The sequence below is a fragment of the Heliangelus exortis genome, chromosome 11 (assembly GCF_036169615.1).
Source record: "Heliangelus exortis chromosome 11, bHelExo1.hap1, whole genome shotgun sequence".
In the NCBI taxonomy this organism is placed as follows: Eukaryota; Metazoa; Chordata; class Aves; order Apodiformes; family Trochilidae; genus Heliangelus; species Heliangelus exortis.
In genome coordinates, this window is record NC_092432.1 from 14,178,211 (window position 1) to 14,198,800 (window position 20,590).

Here is a 20,590-nt window from a genome sequence, read left to right on the forward strand (position 1 = left end):
GCAAGTCCAATCCAGGATAAATTTAGTTTGACCCGAGGAAGACAACTGAAAAGCTTGAGGGACCATGAATAGATTAAAGTGCAATTATTTCCCCTGCTGAAGTAAGACTTCTTCCTCAAGCTCTCCCACCAGAAGAGTTTAAGTTATGAAAAAGAGAGTCCTTTCACTTCTTCCAGCTACTACCTTCAGGATGGGTCTACAGTCTCGTTAATACAGCCAAAGCTGAGCTTTACAATACTACACAAGTTGTTCTGCAACAAGTAAAAGCACCTGGAGGGTTAACCATTCTTTAGAAGGGAGAATCTTGGAGCAGTGACAAGGCACCACAAGAGATCAAGAGGGTCTCTGCTCCACTGGTCACCTACCCATAAGCCTGGCTCACTAGAGGCACAATGCTGATCCTGCAGAACATTGTCTTGTTCCCTCAAAGGAAAGACAAGCAACTCCACCAGTCTGCTTCAGGCTCCCAGCCATAAGCCCAGGGCAGGAAGAAGTTAGCAGCATCAGATCCTGGATTTTAGTCATCAGACACAGCCTTAGGGCCATCAGGGTCAGAACTTCTACAAGAAACTGCCATAGCCTAGGCCAGGGTCAAAGGGCTGGAGCTCCTTCCCCATTTGTGGATCATTGCTGTCCTAGGGTTCAGTTCCTTGCAGTGCCAATTTTTTCATGGAGAAGATGCTCATTAGCAAGACATTTAAACAACTGAAGCAGGTTGTGCACTGTTCTGATCCAGACACAGAGGAAGGGTGCAGAACCACTACATTCAGGCCCTCATTACTCTAACAAATCAAAGCTGGGGCCACAAGTAAGCTGACAACTCAACTGCTGCCACACAAGCAGATGCAAACTCATCCACCTATTCACAGCTGGTGGGAACTGCTTGCCTGGCTGGAGCAGCTTGGCTTGTTCTGTGTCAGTCACTTGCACAGCCCAGGGGCACCTTTGGAAAAAGAGCCTACCTTTCCATCAGCCTGAACACAGAGGGCACCCAAGAGGGCAGCCACCTTCTAGTCCTGGATGAGTGCGCACACCTTGTGGGAAGGGAGCAAGCCCCCTTCCATCCCAAACATTTGTACTGCAAGAGGGGATCTGATACAGCTAAAAGCCTCCTGTCAGGTTACCCAGTGCTGAGCAGGGTTTCCACACCACACAAGTGCCAGCAGACAGCACCCACTTGGATACTGCTACATCAAGGACAAGAAAATCTGCCTAGGATGTCCCAAAAAAGCCTGACTTCAGTTGCCCTGCAGCAGAAAGTGTTTCCAAGAGGAAGCCTCCCCTTATTACATGCAAGTCCCACTATACTTGTCCTACAAGAGCTCTTCCATAAAGGTTACTCAGTGACAGCCTGAAAGGCAAGCAGAGTTTTACACCCTGAAGGAAAATTCATCCAGTTTCCAATCTAGACACCATCTCTCAGCAGCTCCACACCACATCCCCTGGTCTGGACATCCCTAAGAAATAGCACAGCAACTGACTGAGCAGCGAACAGGTTCATTTCATCACCAGGTCAATATCCCAGTTCCTCAGAAAAGAGCTTTGCACATCTAGAAGACTACTGCAAACTAAAAAGCCAGCCCTAAGACTCCAAACCGGAGCCATAACCTGCATTTTTACAGGATGAGTCTGCCCAAGTGGGCTGTGACTGTTCCTTTGTGTGTAAACTTCCACAAGTAAGCTAAAACTTCATGAGGAATCATTCCCATTCCAATTTGAATCCATATTCAGCTTATTTGCTAAATATGAAATGAAATATGAAAATGAAGGGCTAAAGTAAAGATTTCAACCAGGCAGCCAGAAACAACTCTTTAATGAACTCATTGTAAGAAGAAAAAGGAAAATACTTAGGTTTATATCTTCCCTATATTTCCACTGCATCAAGATCAAACACAGCACTGACTCTCATCACCTCAAGGGACAAAAAGTGCCTCAGCAGCTCAGTACAACAGCAGATCTCTAAAAATGCACCACTAAACACACCACTGACCTGAATTAGTTAACATTCACTACACAACTGCTCAGGAGTTGCCCGCACATCCTCCAATACCGTTTTACTAGGCAGGCTTCAAGCAATGCTGGCTAGAGACCCCAACCTCGAGGTGGACGATTCATTTCCTCTGGTATTTCTGCAGCGCCAGCACAGCATCACGTTGCCAGCTCTGCCCTGGCCACAGTGCTAAGCCTTTCCAATACCCAGGAGATTAAGCTGCACTGGAAGTCATCTGGTAGCAGTAATTTAGCTAGCCCAGAACAAAGTTGCCCTGCACCAGCTTCAAACAGACCCACAGGATGTCCAGACACCTGTCTGCAGGTTTCAGTCGTTTTTCCTTTTCTTTGTTTTCCACACCCCTTTGATTAAAACTCATCACCTTCTCCATGAGCACAAAGCAATCCTGTCTTCCAGTGACTGCAATGGAAGCTGCCTACAGCAGCTGGCAAGGTCACCAGCTGGTGAGGTTTTCCTTTACTTTCCCCCTTTGTTTTGGGAAAAGTCCAGAAGGTCAGTTTGCTTCCAACAACAGCCAAAGTGTTTCTTCATCCTGTAATTCCGAGTCTGGAGGAGCAACAGCAATCGATCTCTTTCAAGTGCCCAAATCCCTGGCACAAATACTGCTGCACAGAAGTGTGCTGGCAAGAGGAACATCAGGCACCGGGCAGGTACATTTACTGGCAGATCTTGCCTACTGGAGCGGGACAAAAGCACGTCCTTCACTTACATAAAAGACTGGACCCAACACTCTTTGCTTTGGCACCAAGCCTTCTGTTTTGAGGTGGATCAAGTGTACAACTGCAGAATATGCCCACTCCCCTCAACCTGCAGGAAGCAAATTTGCAGCACTGATTTCACAACCCCAAGCTTGCTTTGCAAGTCAGTCTTCACCCACACACACTGCTTCAGTGTGCTCTTAAACACACCACCAACTGACCTGCAGCAAACATTTGATCAAAATTATTTTGCATTTTTAATGCATGCAGAAGATGAACCATATTAACCACCAAGAGATTAATCTCGCCTCAAGGAGAGGCAGACTGTCAACACATCTGCTGGAAACATTTAGACCAGAAGTTGGCTGGCCAGGCAGCAGCAGCTCATGTCCTGCCCACACCACAATCCACAGCAGGCAGCACAAGGAGTGTAAACCTACTGCCCAGGCTCCTCCACACTGCCAGGCAACACTGGAGCAATCCTTCCCAGGCAAACAAACGAAGCCCCTGGTAACAAAACAGCATGAGCCCTGACTGTAGGCAGCTCTCTGCTCACAAGCAGGAGAGACACCAAGGATGACCACCACCCCGTGTTCACTAGGTCCCACCAAGCAGCTCCCCCATCCCTGGACCCTCAAAAGCTCCCCTCCGGCCCAGCCAAGCTCCTCACCTGGCAGGATATCACAGCTGCTTTTTGTGACAGGTGTGGTGCAGACTCCACTGAAATCCAAGGAGTTGTCCAACATGGAATTTATTCGGCGGAATATGTCTGCATTGCTGCATGTGGAAAGTGCAGGGGCGTCTGAGCTATCCCAGCAGTCCTTTATGCTCTTCTGAGTATCTTCTTTCTGGTAAGAAGAATAAGCATAAGTGTCAAGCGGCCCAGTACTCATCACCCAGCTTTCAACACAGTGTGGGAACTCTATTTCCTACAACACACATATAACTTTAATTCCCAGTCTCAGCAACACACAAGTATGATTCTTGACATTAAACAAATGAGTCTGCAATTTGTCAGCACAGAACATCAGACCAGGGCCACCACAGCCACAAGCCGGTACCAGCTCACCATGACCAGGATCAGCTTTAGACTAGTGAGCCACAGCACCTCAACTGCTGCTTCTCTCCAGCACATCATCTCACTGAAGTGGAGATCTGGTTAACAGGGGCACTCTCAGAACCAGCCTTCTGACGCTGGGAGACGAAGGGGAGGGACACTTACAGCCAAGGCAACCAACACGAGAAACCACTGCAGCTCCTTCTGTGCATGGCAGAAAGAGCAGGGCTTACCGCTCACATTTGGGAGCTTTGAAGAGCTTGGAACAGCCCAAGTCAGCAGCCACGCAATCGCTTCAGCATGCAGGCTTGCAGAGAAAACATTTCTTCCCAACATAGCCCCAAATCCTGAGGTTTTGCCTTGGCAAGGTGGAACACCAAATCCTGACCTTCTCCTTCAGCTCCTGACCACAAAGGGAGGTCACCCCATGCCAACTCTGCTTCTGCATGACCCTCCACGGGCACTAATCTGCCAGCATCAAGGTTTTTGGACCAGCTTAGGCAAGTCAAAGCCCTTGTAAAGCTTCCTCTGCAGGGAAAAGAGCAAACCCCTCCTGCTTCCTGGTACTGGTCCAGAGAACCGCCAAGAGCATCTGCTTTCCCCAGCTCTGCTCACAAGCCACTTAACACATCCAGGTTTGCTTTGGTGGTGCTGCACGACATCCAAGCCCTGCCAATCTAGAAGCTGCTAAACTTACTCTCTAACCAGCAATTTTTGGACGCAGGGTAAGTCCTCCCGCCACCCAGAAGTCACTGCAGCAGTGCCCTGCTCCAGAACATGCTGAGCAAACGGTATCGCTGTCAATTAAGACACCCATTACGGAGAAGAGCAGGAAGGCACAAGCTCGCCAGTCTTGGCCTCTGGAGCAGAATTTTTGCCACTAAGCAAATCGAGTTAGAGCCAAACTCCACGAATGGAACCGCAGCAAGGCAGCGAACAAACCCCCGCTGCTCCAAAGCGGGCAGGAACGGGGCCGTTTGTACTTGTCCAGCAGACATTCAATATGTCTCCCTTCTGGAGGAGTCCTTACAAGAGTTTTCGGGTCTGCCTCCCCCAGCATCTCTCCCCCTGCCTCCCCCTCTAGGAAGCCCGAAGCAACGAGCTGGTTTTACTCACCAAAGCTCCCGCATTGGCCTTTCCGTGGCAGCTCCAACCCGATCCGCTGGGACCGGGAAACTTCATCCCGACCCTCGCAGGGGGCTTGCATTAACCCACCCCCCAACCCTGCTGTTAAGAGCAGTTTTACTGCCCAAGCACACGAGCTGATGGCTGTCTCCACACGCCCACCACTCATTTAAATAAAATAAAATAAATTTTTTTTAAAAAGCGAAGGTAAACCAGTCCTGGAAGCAGCAGGAATAATCTACCCGATTGTCAGCTCCACCGATGCCTCCAGGCAGGACCTGAACCATTTACTGAAGATTTCAGCCCGTTTAGGGCTATTAACCATTCACCAGCGGGGGCCGGGATCTTTGTCCACTGAAGAGCTCGGCCCACCCTCAAATAAAGTTCTGGGCCTCCCCAAACACAATGCAGGAGCATTTACAAAAAACGAAACAGGTAGAGCTCAAGGAGAGCTTCAAGCCAGAGGAAGGGGAGCAGAGCGAGCTTGAAGCCATCGTTATAAAAAGCAGCTGAGGAGTGCAGCAGTTCGAGTTAAGAGAGCTTCCCCAGTCATCTCCAGTGAGAAGAAAACGCCACATCAGGCTGCTTTGGCACTAGTGTGGAACTCTACATTCTGCTCCCGTTACCGCTGAAGAACCACTTAAAGCAGGAGGCAAAGCTTTTCCCCGGGAGTCTCGGCTAGACAAAAATAAACCCGAGCGGCAAACCAAACGCCTGACCACTCACTGAGCATTTGATGCTTCTCGCAGCTGGCAGCGCCAGTCCCGCTACCAACACACGAACAGCAACTGTACGGCCAAGCATTTCCATAAAAATTCCTTCCACTTACCGAGCTTTTAACCTTAAGACTGCCAAGGAGAACCTAGAGATGCTGCGAGCACCCTGGACACAGGAGCTGACCCCGCCCCGGCCCGTGTCTCTGCCTTCCCCTGGTGAAGCTCAGCCTCCTCCCTACACCCGAGATCATCCTCTGAGGAGGTCTTGAAAACCGGCAGACCCCTAATCATCCAGGAGGTGCTAAGAGCCTACAAAGATACAGCTGGAGAACACACCCGCGTCCTTCGGTCTGCACAGCTCATGCAGAAGCAGGGAGATAAAGATCACACAGCCTGGGGCTGTGATCTCCAAAAGCTGCTCCACTCTCCCACCCCCCAAGCAACGAAGCACTCTTGAGCCCTGCTAGCATCAGCTTTCAATGCTCCATTTCGGAGTACTTCGCAACAGCTGCGAGCTCCTAGAGATGTCCCTAGAGCAGAAACCGGGGAAAACGACAATTCAGTTGCTTACAGAACGCTCACAGTGCCACAGCGCAAAAGAGTCAAAGGCTTCAGGTTAAACCACTGTGGTGTATCTGGAACACAGACCCAAGAAACATCTCGCACAACGACACAGCAAGGTGAACCTCAGACAGGAGTACCGTCTGTCATATGCTGCCTCAGCTAAGCCCTTAGCCGAGAACCCAGGTGCAGGCTTGGAGAAGCATTCCCGTGGCACTCAGGTCTCAAGGAGGGTACTGTAAGGCTCCAGATGCCCCGAGCACTTCAACACAGAACACACTGGAGAATATCGGGCTCGATTAGAAAGAGGCAGAAGGAGCTTCTGCTTCCCCAGAGTAACAGAAAGACAGCCAATGAGCCTTACCGCCATGTCAGAGAGTTCCTGTTTGCTGTCCCTACATGGACAAGCCCGCAGCCGAAGCACAGTGGCCATCAGGTCTCTGGAGTTCCCATCAGCCCCAACAAAATCCCACAGCTGCAGTGGGTGGTTACCTGCAGGAGGCCCCATTCCAGACGCAAACACCTGCAGCAGCTCAGCTGGTAGGACAATTATGCCTACGAAGCAAAAGCCACCAAAGATGTCCAGGTTGAGTGGAAACAAAGGCACGCCTGTAGGAAACCTACAGCTAATGAAATCCCAGGGCTAGGCAGAACCTGCAACATCACGACAGCGCTGGCACAGGATTAGGATATCCTAAATCCCTAGGGAAGTCATTAAACACAGCTCAGCTGCCAGTATGGCCAAGATGTGCATTAGTTCTGGGGCTGCTCTAGAGCACACAGGGCTCACCTACCTCAGCTCCAATTCTGCCTTTGCTTTTAACACCTTTTGTAGCAGCCCCACTGCAGCAGCACTGTTGATGCCCCAAAGGGGCTCTCAGTGCTGTAACTACAGCCAAGAGAACCTTAATGCCCAAGACAAAATTTAAGATGCTGTTAACATGTCAGTTTTACAAAAAAACAAAACAAACGAGGGATCCATACTTTGATCAAAAGCAACTCTAAAAGTCTTTATTTTCCTTGCTGTATTTTTTTTTGGTCATGAGGTCACTCCCTGCTGAAAGGGTCTTGAATGCACCTGGCTGGAACCAGGAAAGGGGTTTTTGATGTTCTTGTTACATGGTCGCACTGACCTCAGAACAACATCTCATTTACCAAAACTCTTATTTTTAAACTAGCTTCCCTGTTTTAACTCCTATTCCAGGGGAGGCACCAAATGCTTTGAAGCTACTACCGGAGCAACTTGGGAAACGAGATGCCCCTTTCAGCACGTCCTCGAAGCAAAATAAAGCGTTTAATTAGTTTGAAGGAGACCGTTCCAGCCCGGAAAACTCACAAGCAAAGCAACCAGCACCTCGAGACTCCTCACAAAACAGCTCCAGCTGCCACACACCCTCAGTTCATCAGCTGCAATGAGCGCTAATTGGGTTCAGCTGGGAAGCAACACGCGGGGGGACTGGACTCGGGGCGGAGGGGACCCGAGCGGGACCTAAGCCCCCACTCGGGCCCCCTCCACCCCGAGTGTGGGCCCGGAGTGACGGAGCGATGACTCGGGAGGAAAAAACGCGGGAAATCACCTCAGCGCTCTTCCCCCCACGTGAGGGGGCGGCCTTAAAGGGACCGCGCCCCCTTCCCTCGGATCCGTGAAGCACCGGGACCTTCGCCACGTGTCCCTCCCTCATCCCCCCCCAAACACACACTTTACCTGCGGAAAGGCCATGGCCGACAATAACGGTCCCGGGGAGAGGGGAAACGAAGGCAGCGGGGCGGATTTGTCCGACCCCGCTGGCTTTTATGGGGCTGGGGAGGGGGGGGGTGTGGAAGAGAGGATGGGGGGAGCTGAATGGGAAGAGCCTCGGCGCATGCGCTACCCCCATTCCCTCCTTCACCTACCGCCCGCCCATCGCGTGCCGTGCCACACCCTCGCCTTGCCCCGCCCCTTTCCCGGTGGGCGCGCGGGTGGTCGGTTGGTGGCCTGGAGGCGCTTGGCAGCCGTGAAGAGCTGTGGGGTACCCCCCCCCCCCTCCCCCAAGGGAAAGCGGACACCCGTGGGTTCAAACTGCCGCTTTCCCCCAAGGGGAATGGGGTAGTGGAGGCACCACCAGACCCTGGCTTCAACTTAGCCCCAGGCGGTGGGGTTGTGACCTGCTTGACTCCCAGTGACTGGTGGTGGTACTGCTTTGAGCAATGTTTCCTCAAGCAGCAAGTAAAAATATAAGGTGGTTTTTGTTTTTTTTTTTCTCTCTGTCTTCTACCCATGTGCTGAAAAAAGCAGGAAGCCTCTCATCCTTTTTGCAGTTGCAGAAGGGTCTGCAGTCAAGGCAGTTTGGGGTTCGAGGCCTTCTTGTGTGTCCTTTGCTCATCCTCTGGCTCCAGTGCTGGGCCTGACTCCCCACCAGGCTGTGGCTTTAGAAACGTAGAGCTGGGGCTCTCTTAAAACCCACCCAACCCATAATAGGAGGGGAGATGTCTTCTTTATTTATTAAAAAATTTATTTATTAGAAAATGTCTTTTTTATTTGCCTTCCCAGTTAGGAGATGAGAGCCTTCCAGAGCCAGTTCCAGGAATCCTTCCAGTGACACTGCAGAACAGAGCCAGCCCTGATGTAGTGGGTATTTCTGTGGTCAAATCGTGAGCAATTCTACTTTGAATAAATAGCTAGAAACCTCCCACAACTCCTCAGATCCCTGATTGTGACCAAACACCTCCTGCTCTCCACTGAGTCCCAGAGGGGTTTATCCCGACCCTGCGATGTCTGTGTCAGTGCCAGGTTTTCTCCAAGAGTGAGAAGCCACCCCATTCAATCAGTTGCACCGCTGGGGGACTCGAGTCCCCAGCTGTCCAAGGGATGGCTGATCCCCTGATGTTCCCTATTGCTGTCCTGGGAACGCTGGCAGATTTGAGACTGTGCACACAAAGCAGAGGAGGAGAAGGAAGTGGGTTTGAAATGAGCTTTATTGGGAGATCCTGACCATAATAAATAAGGGTTACACTGAGAGACAGTGGTGAGGAACTGGGGTCAGGAACTGCTGCAGCCCCTCCAAGCAGAACATAGTCCTGTGTCCCATCGGCCCCGTCCCACTCCTTCCTCCCAGCAGTGAAGCACCTGGGGGTGCTGCCTGCCACCCCTGTGGGGAGTGAGGCAGGGAATAACCCAGCAGAAATTGGGGCAGCGAGTATCTCAGGGAGCAGTGTGGGGCAGAGGGGGGTGGGAGGGCAGGGCTGTGGCCTGGCTGTCACTGTGCCAGGGCCTGGACAATGTCCTTCACCAGCATGGTGCCGATAACCATCTTCTCACTGTTGACGGTCAGCTGTGCCGCGGCGCCCTGCCGCCGCTCCAGGGTGATTAGCACCAGGCTCCCGCTGGTCACCGTCTTGGCTGCGAACCTGCCCAGTGGCACACACAGGGCTTCAGTATGAGCTGTCACCTTCCTGTCACCCTTCCATCCCCCAGAATGTTCCAGTGAGGAATAGGCATCTGCCACCCATGGCCACCATCGCACGTGGGCCAACACAGGCTCCTTGCTGTAAAGGAAGCCCTGAGCTTCGCCTCCGTGATTTGGGTGGGAAGGGAGAGGTGACAGTGCCTGCTTGGTCACCGTGTGGGGACCCAGCTACCTGTACTCATTGTCGGCACCGCAGGGCACGCGGCCCACGTTGGCAGCTGAGGTCACTTGCTGGACGATGGTGTGGTCACTGCAGCATTTCTCAGACAGCATCAGTTTCTCTGTGATCTCACTCATGCCCATCAGCTTCCCTGGAGCAGGCAGGAGAGGCACCTGCCTGTCTCTGGCCACATACCCAGGAGCCATTTCCCTACCAGGCCCCACTTTACCATCCCCAAACCAAGCCCCTAGGCCCCCGTGACATCCCAGTCTGACTGCCCTGTTTGTTCCTCTCCAGCCTGGCAGAGATGGATTTAGGAAAACCCTCTCTAACCCTTCCTGGGTTTGTCCCCACAGCCCTGTGTGAGGACAGCAATTATGTCCCTAGGCACAGGCTCCTCTGTTCTCCAGCAGGGCCAGGGCTGGGTACTGCAGGCCACCAAGCACGCACCACCTCAGCACAGACCCCCACCTGGGGGGCCCAGGCAGGGGGGGATGCTGCAGCTCCAGGAGCATGGGGACATGGAGCCAGGCTGTTCCCATCACTCACTGGGCATGGTGTGGGAGCACCAGGGGTGGCAGGAACCCTCCATGGGGACCCAGCAGGGCCGCTCTGGCACCAGGGTCGTCACCCCAGCCCGCAGGAGGGGCGACAAGGGGAGCAGAGCTAGTCTAGGGGCCTGCCACGTGGCCACTTACCCTCACCCAGCCACGTGAGGTGCTCTAGGACCACGGCAAGGGCAGCAGAGGGGACAAAAGGTGGGGTGAGCAGTGTCTCTGGGGTAGTGGGTGGCTGTGCACCACCTTGTCCCTGTCCCTGTCCCCACTCACCCTGCTCCTTCTTGAACTCGTTCTCACTCATGAAGACAGGAGCCATGAGCTCCCCCACGGGCGGCTGAATGGAGACGTAGAAGTGGCGTGTGTGGGTGCTGGGGAGAGAAGCAGGTAAGGGAGGCACATATCCAAAATGTCCCTCTGGGTCCCACTTCCCATCCCTGCCCTGGGCAGTGGGTGGTTGGAGAGAAACTGAGGCACAAAAGGCCTCAGGAATAGAGGGAATCTGTTCAAGGTGGGCCTAGGACTGCTGTTTCTTCCTTTTTCCCTGCAGGGACCCCAGTGCCAGGACAGCAACCACACCATGCTCATCCTGACACCATATCCTGGTGTCCCCCCTTTTCTGAAAGGACCCTGGTATCCATCCTGCTGTCCCCTACTCTACAGAGGGACCTTGTCCAACTGTCCCCCAGAGCCTCTGATGCTGTCCTCCATCCTCTAGAAGGATGTTGGTCTTGCTGTCCTCTGAAGTACCCCATATATTGTCTGGCTGTCACCCGTGCCCTGATGCTCCATGTCTTCTGGAGGGATATTGATGGCCATCCCACTTCTCCCATCACCTGGTGCACTGTCACCCTGCTCTTCTGTCCCCCATCCCTGGAGCACCCCACCCTGTCCCCATCCCGTGGGACACCCGTCCCTTCCTGCCCAATGCCAGGCACTCACCACAGCTGGAAGTTCGCCGCCTGGGTGGAGTCGCAGAAGTCAATGCCCATCACCACGCTGGCTGTGTCCCCGGGTGCCAGGCGCTCTGAAACCACACGGCTACCATCGTGTCCTACATTCCCTCCACCGACCAACCCCTGTCCCTGTCCCCGTCCCCGTCCCTGTCCCCGCCCCCGTCGCCGCGCCGTACCAATCTCAGGGAACTCCTGGATCCGCATGCCAGAGAGCGGCTTAGGCTCGCTGACCCGCAGGCTCTTCACCTCGGCATCGGTGTTGTTGGAGATCTGGATCTGGACGGCCACCATGTGGGGGTCCCCCGGGAAGGGCCGGCGGCTGAAGCAGTACTCGACCGAGAGCCCCTCGCCCGCCATGCGGTGCAGCAGTTCGTAGGTCCTCACCGCGCCGAACGCCGGGCTCAGCAGCTGCCAGGGACCCAGGGACTGGTGTCGGCTGGCGACCAGCTCCCTGTGGCCCCCGTGGGTGGGAGGGATCCCAGGAGTCCCCTCAGAAGGATGCTGGGAATACTCACGGCAGGTGCCAAGGAGGTGTCAGTGAGCGTGAGGCCCTCCAGGTCGGTCACCAGGCTGGTGGAGACAATGCTGCTGGAGGGGACAGGCTGGGGAGGAGGGGGAGTGACTGTGGGGATGAGGGAGGAAAGGGTTAACAGAGCTCTGGTAAGCAACAGCCCCCCTGGGACAAACCCAGTAGCATAAAACCATGGGGACAGCCTCAACAGGGACTGCCTTGCTGGCACAGCCATTTTGTCCCTCTGGAGGCAAGGACCGTTTACCCCATGGGTCCTTGTCCTAGCTCAGCAGCTTCTGAAAGACATGTGGGACCCTGGACCCACTGGGACAAGTGCCTGTGCCTCAGTTTCCCTAGTGCCAGCTCGACAGCTGTCCCATATGCCCTGGGCAGTCACTCACAGTCATCCAGGTCGAGTAGGGAGATTTCCTTGGGGCCAGCCCTGCTGCAGGGGGGCTGCAAGAGGACAGAGATGAGGGGTGTGACTGGGGGACTTGGTCCCCCCTCCACTGGCCCCCCAGCCCGGCCCGGCCCTCACCGTCTTCCTCCGCTTGGCCTCTGCTTCGGAGCCCGAGTCAGAGCCAGAGGAGCTGCTCTCAGAGGCACTGGCCTCCTCTGATGATGTTTCGGCATGGCTCTTCCTCCCCTGCGATACAGCCTTCTTCTTGGCCTTCCTCCCTCCCCCCTCCTCCTCCTCACTGGGGCTGCAGGGAGAGTCCAGTTCAGGGGGGGCACAGTGGGGTTCAGCCGGGGAAGCTTTCTTTCCCCGGGGATACCTGCCCATGCTCCCTAGAGCTGCCTTCTGGGAGCCTTCCTTCTCCTTCCTCTTGGTCCTCTTTTCCTCCTCCTCCTCCTCCTCTTCTTTGTCCTCTGACTGCTCCCTGCTGCCTTCCTCCTCCTCTTCCTCTTCCTCCTCCTCACTGCCAGAGCTGGAGCTGCCAGAGCTGCTGCTGCTGCCACTCTCCTCACTGGAGGACTCAGGCTCTGTGGGGGGCACAGCTTAGCCCTGCTGCATCCCATTGCACCCCCCACCCTCCCACTGCATCCCACTGCACCCTGCATACTCCCGCTGCATCCCACTGCACTCCCCCATCGTCCCACTGTGTCCTTACACACACTGCTGCATCCCCACTGCATTCCCTGCATATTGCTGCATCTTTGCACCCCCCACTGCATCTCACTTCATATCCAGATCCTCCTACTGCATCTCCATTCCCACATCCTCCTGCTGCATCCCTGCATCCTCCTGCTGCCACCCCTCTGCATCCCAAGCCCCATCTTCACATCCTTCCACTGCACCCCCACATTCCCCCACCACAATGAGATGACCCCACTGCCAGATGCCCCCACCGTGGTGGCACCTGCCTAATGTCCCTGCCACAGTGGCTCCTGCCCCATGTCCTGTCTTGCCACCAGGTCCTTACCACTGTCTGCTGACTCTGTGGGCCCTGACTCTCCCTCAGAGTCAGAGTAGAAAGGCTTCTCCACCTTCTCCTTCCTTTTCTCCCGGCTGGTGCACTTGGTCCACTCAGGAACCTGCCAGCACAGGGTTGGTGGAGTGAGGCTACTGCCCATGGGTGGGGGATCCAAATAGCAGCCCCTGTCCTCCTTCTGTCCTCAAGCAGTTGTGTGGACACCAGAGAGGGGACATGGGGCATATGAGCAGCACCTGGGCACTTTCTGGGGGCTCTCCTGAGACCTTAAAACAGTGCCCCCACCTTGGCCTCGCCATGCACCCGAGCAGCCCGGGGTGCTCCACACACCTCCACGTTCCTCACGGAGGGGTCAGGGGCTTCATCTGGCCAGTCAGGCAGCTCCTGATAGCCCACGGCCTTGGCATTGAGCAGGTGGGACAGGGAGCCCAGCTGGAAATGGTCACGATCTACAGTGGGGTGAGAGGTGGTAGCAGATCGGGGACAGCTGTGCAGCACTTTGGTGACAGCTCGTGCTGTATCCCCATGCCCTGTGACTGGGGGTGGGTACCTTTGAAGGAGGACTCCAAGATTGGAGCTGGTTTTTGGGCCAGGAAGAGCTTCTTGGCATACTTGTTGAGGGCCCCGCTCTTCTCAGTGGGCACAATGAGCTGGCGGATGAATCGAGCTCGGTCACGGATGTCGTAATTCTGGTCATACTTGGCCAAGTTGAGGACGTACTGGGTCAGCAGCTTGCTCTGCGCCAGGGGAGGTGCTCAGGGTCAGCCTCTTCCTCCCCAGTGAGGAAACTGAGGCATGCTATGTGCCCACATCCCTGGTACCTGCTTGGAGTTGGTCAGGTAGAGCTTAGCTGCCAGGTTGATGACCTGCAACTTGACGATGTCCTCTTCATTGGTGAAGGACTTGGCCATCTTGCGTAGCACATCGGGCGCAATCTTGGGCACGTGCTCACAGTATTCACCAATGAGCCACAAGATGCTGGCCCGTGCCATCGGCACCTGCAAAATGCCCCCAGGCACATGGCACTGCTGCTTCCCCCCCTGCTCCCAGAGGGTCACCCGACGCCCCGACCCACCTGGATGTTGTCAATGAGCTTGGCCATATGCTTGATGATCTCACTGTGTTGGGCTGGCTGCATCTGCAGCAGCTTTTTGATGACCACCACAGATTCAGCCACCACCAGCTCTGCGGGCAGAGACCCATCCTCAGTAGGGTCCTGCCCTGAGAGCGATGGAGCCCCCATTTTGCCCCCCACCATGCACACTCACCATCCCGGTTGGAGAGGAGCTGGACCAGGCCATTGAGGCAGGTGTCCCGCACCTTCCCGATGTTGGTGGCGCAACGCCCGATGGCCTGGATGGTGGCTGCCACAAAGTCCTTGTCCATGCTACGGATGTAGGTCTGTGCAGGCAAGGGGGGACATGTGATGAGTCACCCATATGCCAGTGCTGGGCATCCCCCCATATGGCGGGGGTCTCTGGAGCCACCAATAGTGTTGGCATGGCCTCAGCCCACTCCTGCTGGTGGGGCTCTCTGTCCCCTCCACGATGGGTGTTTTGGCACCCAGAGCCATGCCAGAGTGGCACAGCATACCTGGAACTCCCGCAGGATGGTGGAGATGTTGGTCTCATTGGCCAGGTTGGTGAGGACCTCCAGCTGTGGGAAAGAGGAAGAAAAAGGGCAGCATGAAGGCCTGGTGCCAGCGCACAGGGTTCTTGCTGTCATCCTGGCTTCAGGGCATAGAGGACAGTTGCCCCACAGCACAGTGCTCCATGAAGCCTCAAAGCCACCAGCGATGGGTTCTGCTGGGTGTTTGCAACTCACCTTGAGGATCTTGATCTGTGTAGGGTCTGTGGAGCGGATGTAGAAGCTCTTCAGGTAGGGCTCAAACATCCCCTGCATGCAGAGCCAGCAGCATTAGTGCCATCCCTGTCTCCACCTCACTGAGGCCACCTGCAGGCAGCTGGCCCTGGTGACCCCACTGGATAACCCTCATTCCACTCTGGAGGGCCAGTTCTGCCCCACGCGCAGTGTCTGAGACTCACCCGCCGTTTGATGGACATGGTGGCCACGTTCTGCAGCACCACATACTGCACCTCACTATGGGGACAAAGAGGGCACCACCGTCAGTGGGGCAGGGCCCACTTCCAGGCTGGTGCCACCATGACACTGCCAACCCCGTATCTGGGGGGCCAAAAGGTCAGGAGGTCTCTCCCTTGGGGTTCCCCATGGGTCCCAGCAGCTAGGGTGCTGGGGTAGGGGAGCACCTCAACCCGGGTGTGACAGACCTGTGACTCCGCAGGAGCCGCACCAGTGCCTTGGCAATGACGCCAACCTCTGCCTTGGGTGCCAGGTGGAAGTAAAGTTGCGCCACAGCCATCACCACCTGCAGGGAGGCATTCGAGCATCACTCAGGGGGTGTGGGGATACCCCGGAGATGGCTGTGTCCCCCAGAGTCCCACCCAGCAGCACCCAGAGGAAGCCCATCCTTATGGAAGCCCATCTGTGGGTGTCCCTCAAGCACCCTGGTGGCTCTGTGGCTGGTGGGGTCATCATGAGCCCGGGTTGCTGGACACCACTGGTGGTCTCCTGGGATAGACAGGGCTGGGGCAGGGGGCTCACCGCAGCATTGCGGCTCTGTAGCAGGGGCTTGGTGTTGCGCAGGAGCAGGCGGTGGTCGGGGTCCATGACGTAGGGCTTGCGCTTGGCCAGGGAGGCTGCCTCTGCCTTGGCATCCTTGGCATCCTCCTCCTCAGAGCCATAGAAAGCCTTCTCAGCGCTCTCCTCCAGCAAGGACTCCTGCCAGCAGGTGGGACATTTCATACCCCGCACCAGCACCGTCCTTCACCCCACCTCCCCGGTGGCACCCCAGGTTTCTGGAGCACTCCAAGGCTCCAGGACTCACGTTCTGGTTGGGGCTGAGGAACTGGGTGCGTGCGTAGCGGGTCAGCATGTTGATGATGACCACCTGCCCCCACTCCTCCACGTCAATGAGCAGGTTGCAGAGCTTGCGGTAGTTCTTGTGGATGAGGTCGATGCGCTCTGGGCAGACCTCCTCAAATGCCATCACCACACTGCCAGCTACCAGCTGGGGAAGGAAAGCCCGGGGTGACTTCTCAGGGTGGTAGCATCTTCATGAGGATGCCAGCTTGGTGGCCATGGTGGCATCTCCATGAGGATGCAGGCTCAGTAGGGATGGCTACAGCCCTGTAATGAAGCTGGATAGGCACGGTGGCATCCCCACAAAGACGCAGGTTTGGTGGGGACATCCATATTCCCATGAGGATGATGGGTCAGCAGGGGTGGTCATGTCCTCACATTTGAGAGAGGGGAAGATGTTACCACACTCACCGTGGTCTTGTCTGCCAGCAGCTTCTCAATCACTTCGATGAGCTGGTCCTTCTGGTCTGAGTCAAGGCTGTGAAGGAAGAGCAGGGCAGACCATCCCTGCCTGTCCCTGCCTGCACCCAAGACCTCAGCACTGGCTCCCTGAAATTTGGCAGCTGCCCCCCATTACCTGTACAGCTTGGGGATGGCATGGGCAGCTGTCTTGCGCACATATGGGGACATGTCCGAGGCAGCCTCCTTGATGGCCAACATCATGATGGGCACAATGATGGGCACACGGATGCTGGAGAGAACTCTCAGGGCGCTGGCTCGGATCAACTGGTTGGGGTCCTGCAGGGACACGAAGGGGGCTGCAACATGGCTGGGGGGCGCTCGCTGTCCCCCAGACTTACTCTCTTCAGGTTCCCAGACTGGCTTACCTTCAGTCCTCGCTGGAAGGTGGAGATGGAGAGCAGGGCCAAGTCCTGTTGCTCCTCTGCGTAGCGCACCAAGTAGACATATACCAGCTTCTTCACCTGTGGGATGAAGGTGGTGGGGGCCACCTCAAAGCTCCCCAGTTCCCAAAACCCTCCAGGAAGCACCCGATCCTGGGGACAATCATGGGTGCTAGCAGAGCCACCCAAGACTTTTCTCACCTCAATGTTCTTGCAGGCAACATTTTTCACCACCGCTGGGAAGAGGTCGGAGGCGTTCTTCCCCCTGGCAATCATCTAAGAGGTAAAGAAGCAGCATGATGCATGGTGGGGTCGTAAGTGTAGCACAACACAACATCTGTGGTTGTCCCCACTGCTGGCAGCAACACCCACCGCCACAATCCTCTTCATGGCCTCCAGCTTGAGTGAATCCTTGTTGCTGTCAAGCATCTCCTTGAGGTCATCATGCCTGTGCCAGGCCAGGGGAAAAAAATTTAAATCCAATTTGCCATTTTTAGCTGGTTTTACCCATTTTTACTCGGTTTTACCCATTTTTACCCATTTTTAGTCCTCTTCTTTGCTCTCAGCCTGCTGCCAGGCTGGCAACCTGACCCTCTGCTATGCAATATTTATGGAGACAGGAGCTGGGTTACAGTTAGGTGAAAGAGGAGCTGGAGGAATGGGTGCAATGCTGGCACCCAGCTTTGTCCCTATCCTGGGCACTGGGGTGAGGACCCTGTCTGCTCCCAGTTGTGGTTGTCACCCTGGAATGTCTCCACATCAGAGGTGCCCATCTCTGGCTTCATCCTGGCCACCAGTCCAGCTGGGCTGGGTGTCCCTTGTCCTCTAGGCATGGTGGCATGGATGTGTCTCTGTACCCCGACACAGAGCCCTTCCCTGGTCCCCTCCCTGGGCTGGGAAAATGCCACCACCACCACATTTAACAAGGCTGTTTGTCACCACTGTCCACTCTAAGGGACATCTGTCCCAAATGAACCAGAGGGGACATGCAAAGTGGCAGCCACCCATAGCAACTGGGGGTGGCATCCGTGGGACAATGCTCATCCAGAGCCACCATGACTGGAGGATCCTGATGGGCTCCCTGGGGGGGTCTTACCGCAGCAGTGGCCCAGTGCCAGTGGCTACCACGGGCTCAGGGTTGGCGAGTGGCCGCAGCTCGTCAGCTCGCAGGGCGCTGTAGCAGGCGGGTTGTCCAGCCTCGGTGGCCAGCACCGGGCTTGTCACCTCCTCAGCTGTGTCACCACCCGATGGTGGTTTGGGCTGCCCAGCCACCCCCCCCGGTAGCTGCCGTAGCAGCTTCTGCACCGGAGGCAGGGACAGCATGGCTTTGGCCAGGGGTGGTAGCCCTGAAGACAGTGGCAGGGCTGTGGCCCTGCTCCTCCTCCCAGCACTGCTGGCTGAAACCTGATGCTGGGGTTAGGGTTGGGTTGCAGCTGTACTGCTGATGCCCTTCCCAGTGGATGAGGCCACCCTGGGGTGTCCCGTTCTGAGTGACACCGGTCCTGCAGCTAGGGCTTGGGAAGATGGCAGGGATTAGATCAGGAAGGGCAGCGTGCAGGTGACAGGGACAGCGACAGGGTGTCAGGGATGAGGGGACACTGCCAATGGGTCAGAGCTGAGGGATGCTACCAGATGGGGGGCAGTGCCAGTGGGGCAAGGGACATTGCCAGATTCTGCCAGAGTAAGTGACACTGCCAGAGGAGCAGGGATCAGGGGACAGTACCAGAGCTGGGAACACTAATTGCAGGTCACTGAGGGGACATGGCCAGACTGGAGGATGCTGCCAGCAGGTCAGGGATCAGGGGACACTTCCAGGGGATTAGGACAGGGGGGCCCAGCCAAACTGGGGAAACTGTTAGGGGCTCATGGAGGGGGGCACACATAGAGGTGGAGTGAGTGCCAGTGGGTCATGGGGTGGGGGGGGATGGGACACTGACTGATGGGGGGACACTGCCAGCCTGGGGGGCACTGCCCGAGGGGTGGGACTTGGCCAGATCTGGGGACACTGTCAGGCTGTAGGGGATGACGGAACACTACCAGAGGGGCAGGGATGGAGGGGACACTGCCAGAGGGGGGGATGGAGCCAGAGGCACAGAGAAGGGACAGTGAGATGAGAACATTGCCAACAGGTCCGGGGAGGGGACACTGCCAGAGTGGGGGAGACTGCCAGGGGTAGTGGTGGTGACATTGCCAGACAGAGGGACACTGCTGTGGCATTAGAAAGGGGACATTGCCAACAGGTCGGGGTGGGGAGGGACGGAGGGACACGACTGCCAGGGCTGGGGGAACAACAAGACCCCCACGTTCCCTCACCTCCAGGGACCACCCCCCCCCTTCGTCTGTGTCACTGTGTCTGTGTCCCCCCCCATGGCATCCCACCCTACACAGAGGTGACATTTCTCAGCCCCTCCCTTTCCTGTTGGGGACCTAGTGGGGGAGGGCGGGGGGGATCCCATCATCCAGGGATGCCCGCGAGAGCCATCAGAGCCCGTGGACACCGCGCCCGGGGTTCCTCCAGCCCTGGTGTGGGGAGGTGAAGTGAGAGTCCCTACCCCTCCGTCTCCAAAACCTCGCAGTTTTCTCCCAAAACCCTCCCGGCCGTTGCAACCTGCAGTGGCGACAGCGTGACCGCGTCCCCTGTCCCCATCCTTGTCCCCACCCCCGTCCCCGAGGCGGGGTCCGGGTCCAGACGGACACGGGCAAGGCCTGCGGTGGCAGCCACCCGCCGGGCTCGGCCGTTGTCCCTTGTCCCCTCCCCCTCTCTTTTGTCCCCTGTTCTCCGTTTTGTCCCCACCTCTTGTAGTCGGAGGAGAAGATGCCACCGCTGGCGGGGTCGTGGCCGTACTCGGGTTCCCCCAGGCTGGAGGATCCCCCCTTCTCCTCCCCGTAGGCCGGGCTGGCGGCCATGGCGGCGGGATGGAGGATGATGATGCGCTGCCGATGATGCGGGCTTCGGGATGACGGCACTGATGTCACCGGTGGGGACGTCATGAGGCACGGGACCGCCCCAGCAGGGTCCCCAGCGCTCAGCCGCGGGGGCAAAGCTCGGGGGAAGGGGTGAGGACAGCGCGCAGGCAGCCCGAGCTCTCCACAAAGGGTGTGTGTGTGTCTTTGCACCCCTGAAAGGGGTCCGCAGCCCTGCGCCCCATACCTCCCTCCTGCTGCAGTCCCCCCTGGTTTTGGGGTAACTGAGGCATCATTTGGGATGTTAGCAGCAGCAGTAGTGCTTGGGAGGGGGTTATAAAGGGTGCATCACAGAGCTCAGCCATCGTGCATCGCCGGAGATTATCTAATTCTACATATTAATTAGTTACATAATTAATTAACAAAACAAATACATTTAACAATACATATTATAATTGATTATAATACATCAAATAAAATTCTGTCAAATCTTATTAAGCTGCAATATTTCATACAAAATACATTCTATTCTGTTACATACTCTAAACAATAAGCTACATATTATATAGCATCACACACCACATATCACATTCCGTTACATTATATTACAGATTATATTAATTATAGTCTGTATTTTATAATATATAGTGTATATGCTATAAATACCATATAT

The 20,590-nt window shown here is 55.8% G+C and overlaps 2 protein-coding genes across 13 annotated transcripts in view; both read right to left on the reverse strand.

Annotated features, from left to right (window-relative positions):
• Window positions 1-7,953, reverse strand: part of CPEB1 (cytoplasmic polyadenylation element binding protein 1) — a 38,528-nt gene extending 30,575 nt beyond the window's left edge. For 2 of the 8 annotated variants that reach the window (XM_071754773.1, XM_071754771.1), the window contains exons 1-2: window positions 7,874-7,953; window positions 3,380-3,557 (exon numbers count right to left, since the gene is read on the reverse strand). In XM_071754773.1, the coding sequence (XP_071610874.1) occupies window positions 3,380-3,557; window positions 7,874-7,888 (193 nt within the window). In that variant the 5' untranslated portion in view covers window positions 7,889-7,953. Of the gene's footprint in view, window positions 1-2,930; window positions 3,173-3,379; window positions 3,558-5,720; window positions 6,023-7,504; window positions 7,724-7,873 lie in introns of those variants that run through there. The other 6 variants (XM_071754772.1, XM_071754776.1, XM_071754774.1 and 3 more) reach the window with 6 other exon arrangements.
• A 1,152-nt stretch (window positions 7,954-9,105) lies between these two features.
• On the reverse strand, window positions 9,106-19,978 carry AP3B2 (adaptor related protein complex 3 subunit beta 2). Of its 5 annotated transcripts, none has more exons than XM_071754784.1 (27): window positions 19,808-19,975; window positions 17,386-17,461; window positions 17,215-17,289; window positions 16,999-17,094; window positions 16,749-16,909; window positions 16,583-16,649; window positions 16,137-16,319; window positions 15,854-16,030; window positions 15,520-15,617; window positions 15,277-15,331; window positions 15,056-15,127; window positions 14,825-14,887; window positions 14,500-14,632; window positions 14,307-14,416; window positions 14,053-14,229; window positions 13,782-13,968; window positions 13,562-13,680; window positions 13,223-13,334; window positions 12,575-12,782; window positions 12,337-12,502; window positions 12,200-12,254; window positions 11,803-11,909; window positions 11,464-11,695; window positions 11,274-11,358; window positions 10,605-10,702; window positions 9,787-9,925; window positions 9,106-9,555 (listed from the first exon to the last, which is right to left on the reverse strand). In XM_071754784.1, exons 1-27 carry the CDS (start codon window positions 19,918-19,920, stop codon window positions 9,405-9,407), a joined length of 3,315 nt encoding a protein of 1,104 aa, XP_071610885.1. In that variant the 5' UTR covers window positions 19,921-19,975; the 3' UTR covers window positions 9,106-9,404. The 5 variants fall into 5 exon arrangements, with proteins under 5 accessions (XP_071610885.1, XP_071610884.1, XP_071610887.1 ...); XM_071754783.1 differs by having other exon boundaries at window positions 9,269-9,555; window positions 13,517-13,680; XM_071754785.1 differs by lacking the exons at window positions 9,106-9,555; window positions 9,787-9,925 and having other exon boundaries at window positions 10,606-10,702; window positions 11,274-11,372; window positions 13,517-13,680; window positions 19,808-19,978.
• Window positions 19,979-20,590: the final 612 nt, after the last annotated feature.

What these genes read in the sequence shown, in the direction of transcription:
- AP3B2 (XM_071754783.1), bottom strand. Translation starts at nt 19,920, where the DNA reads ATGGCCGCCAGCCCGGCCTACGGGGAGGAGAAGGGGGGATCCTCCAGC. An exon ending in TTCTCCTCCGACTACAAGAG is followed by an intron (nt 17,462 to 19,807) that starts GTGGGGACAAAA and finishes GGCCTGGCACAG; the next exon opens with GCATGATGACCTCAAGGAGA. An exon ending in CGAGTTCAAGAAGGAGCAGG is followed by an intron (nt 9,926 to 10,604) that starts GTGAGTGGGGAC and finishes TGCCTGCTCCAG; the next exon opens with GGAAGCTGATGGGCATGAGT.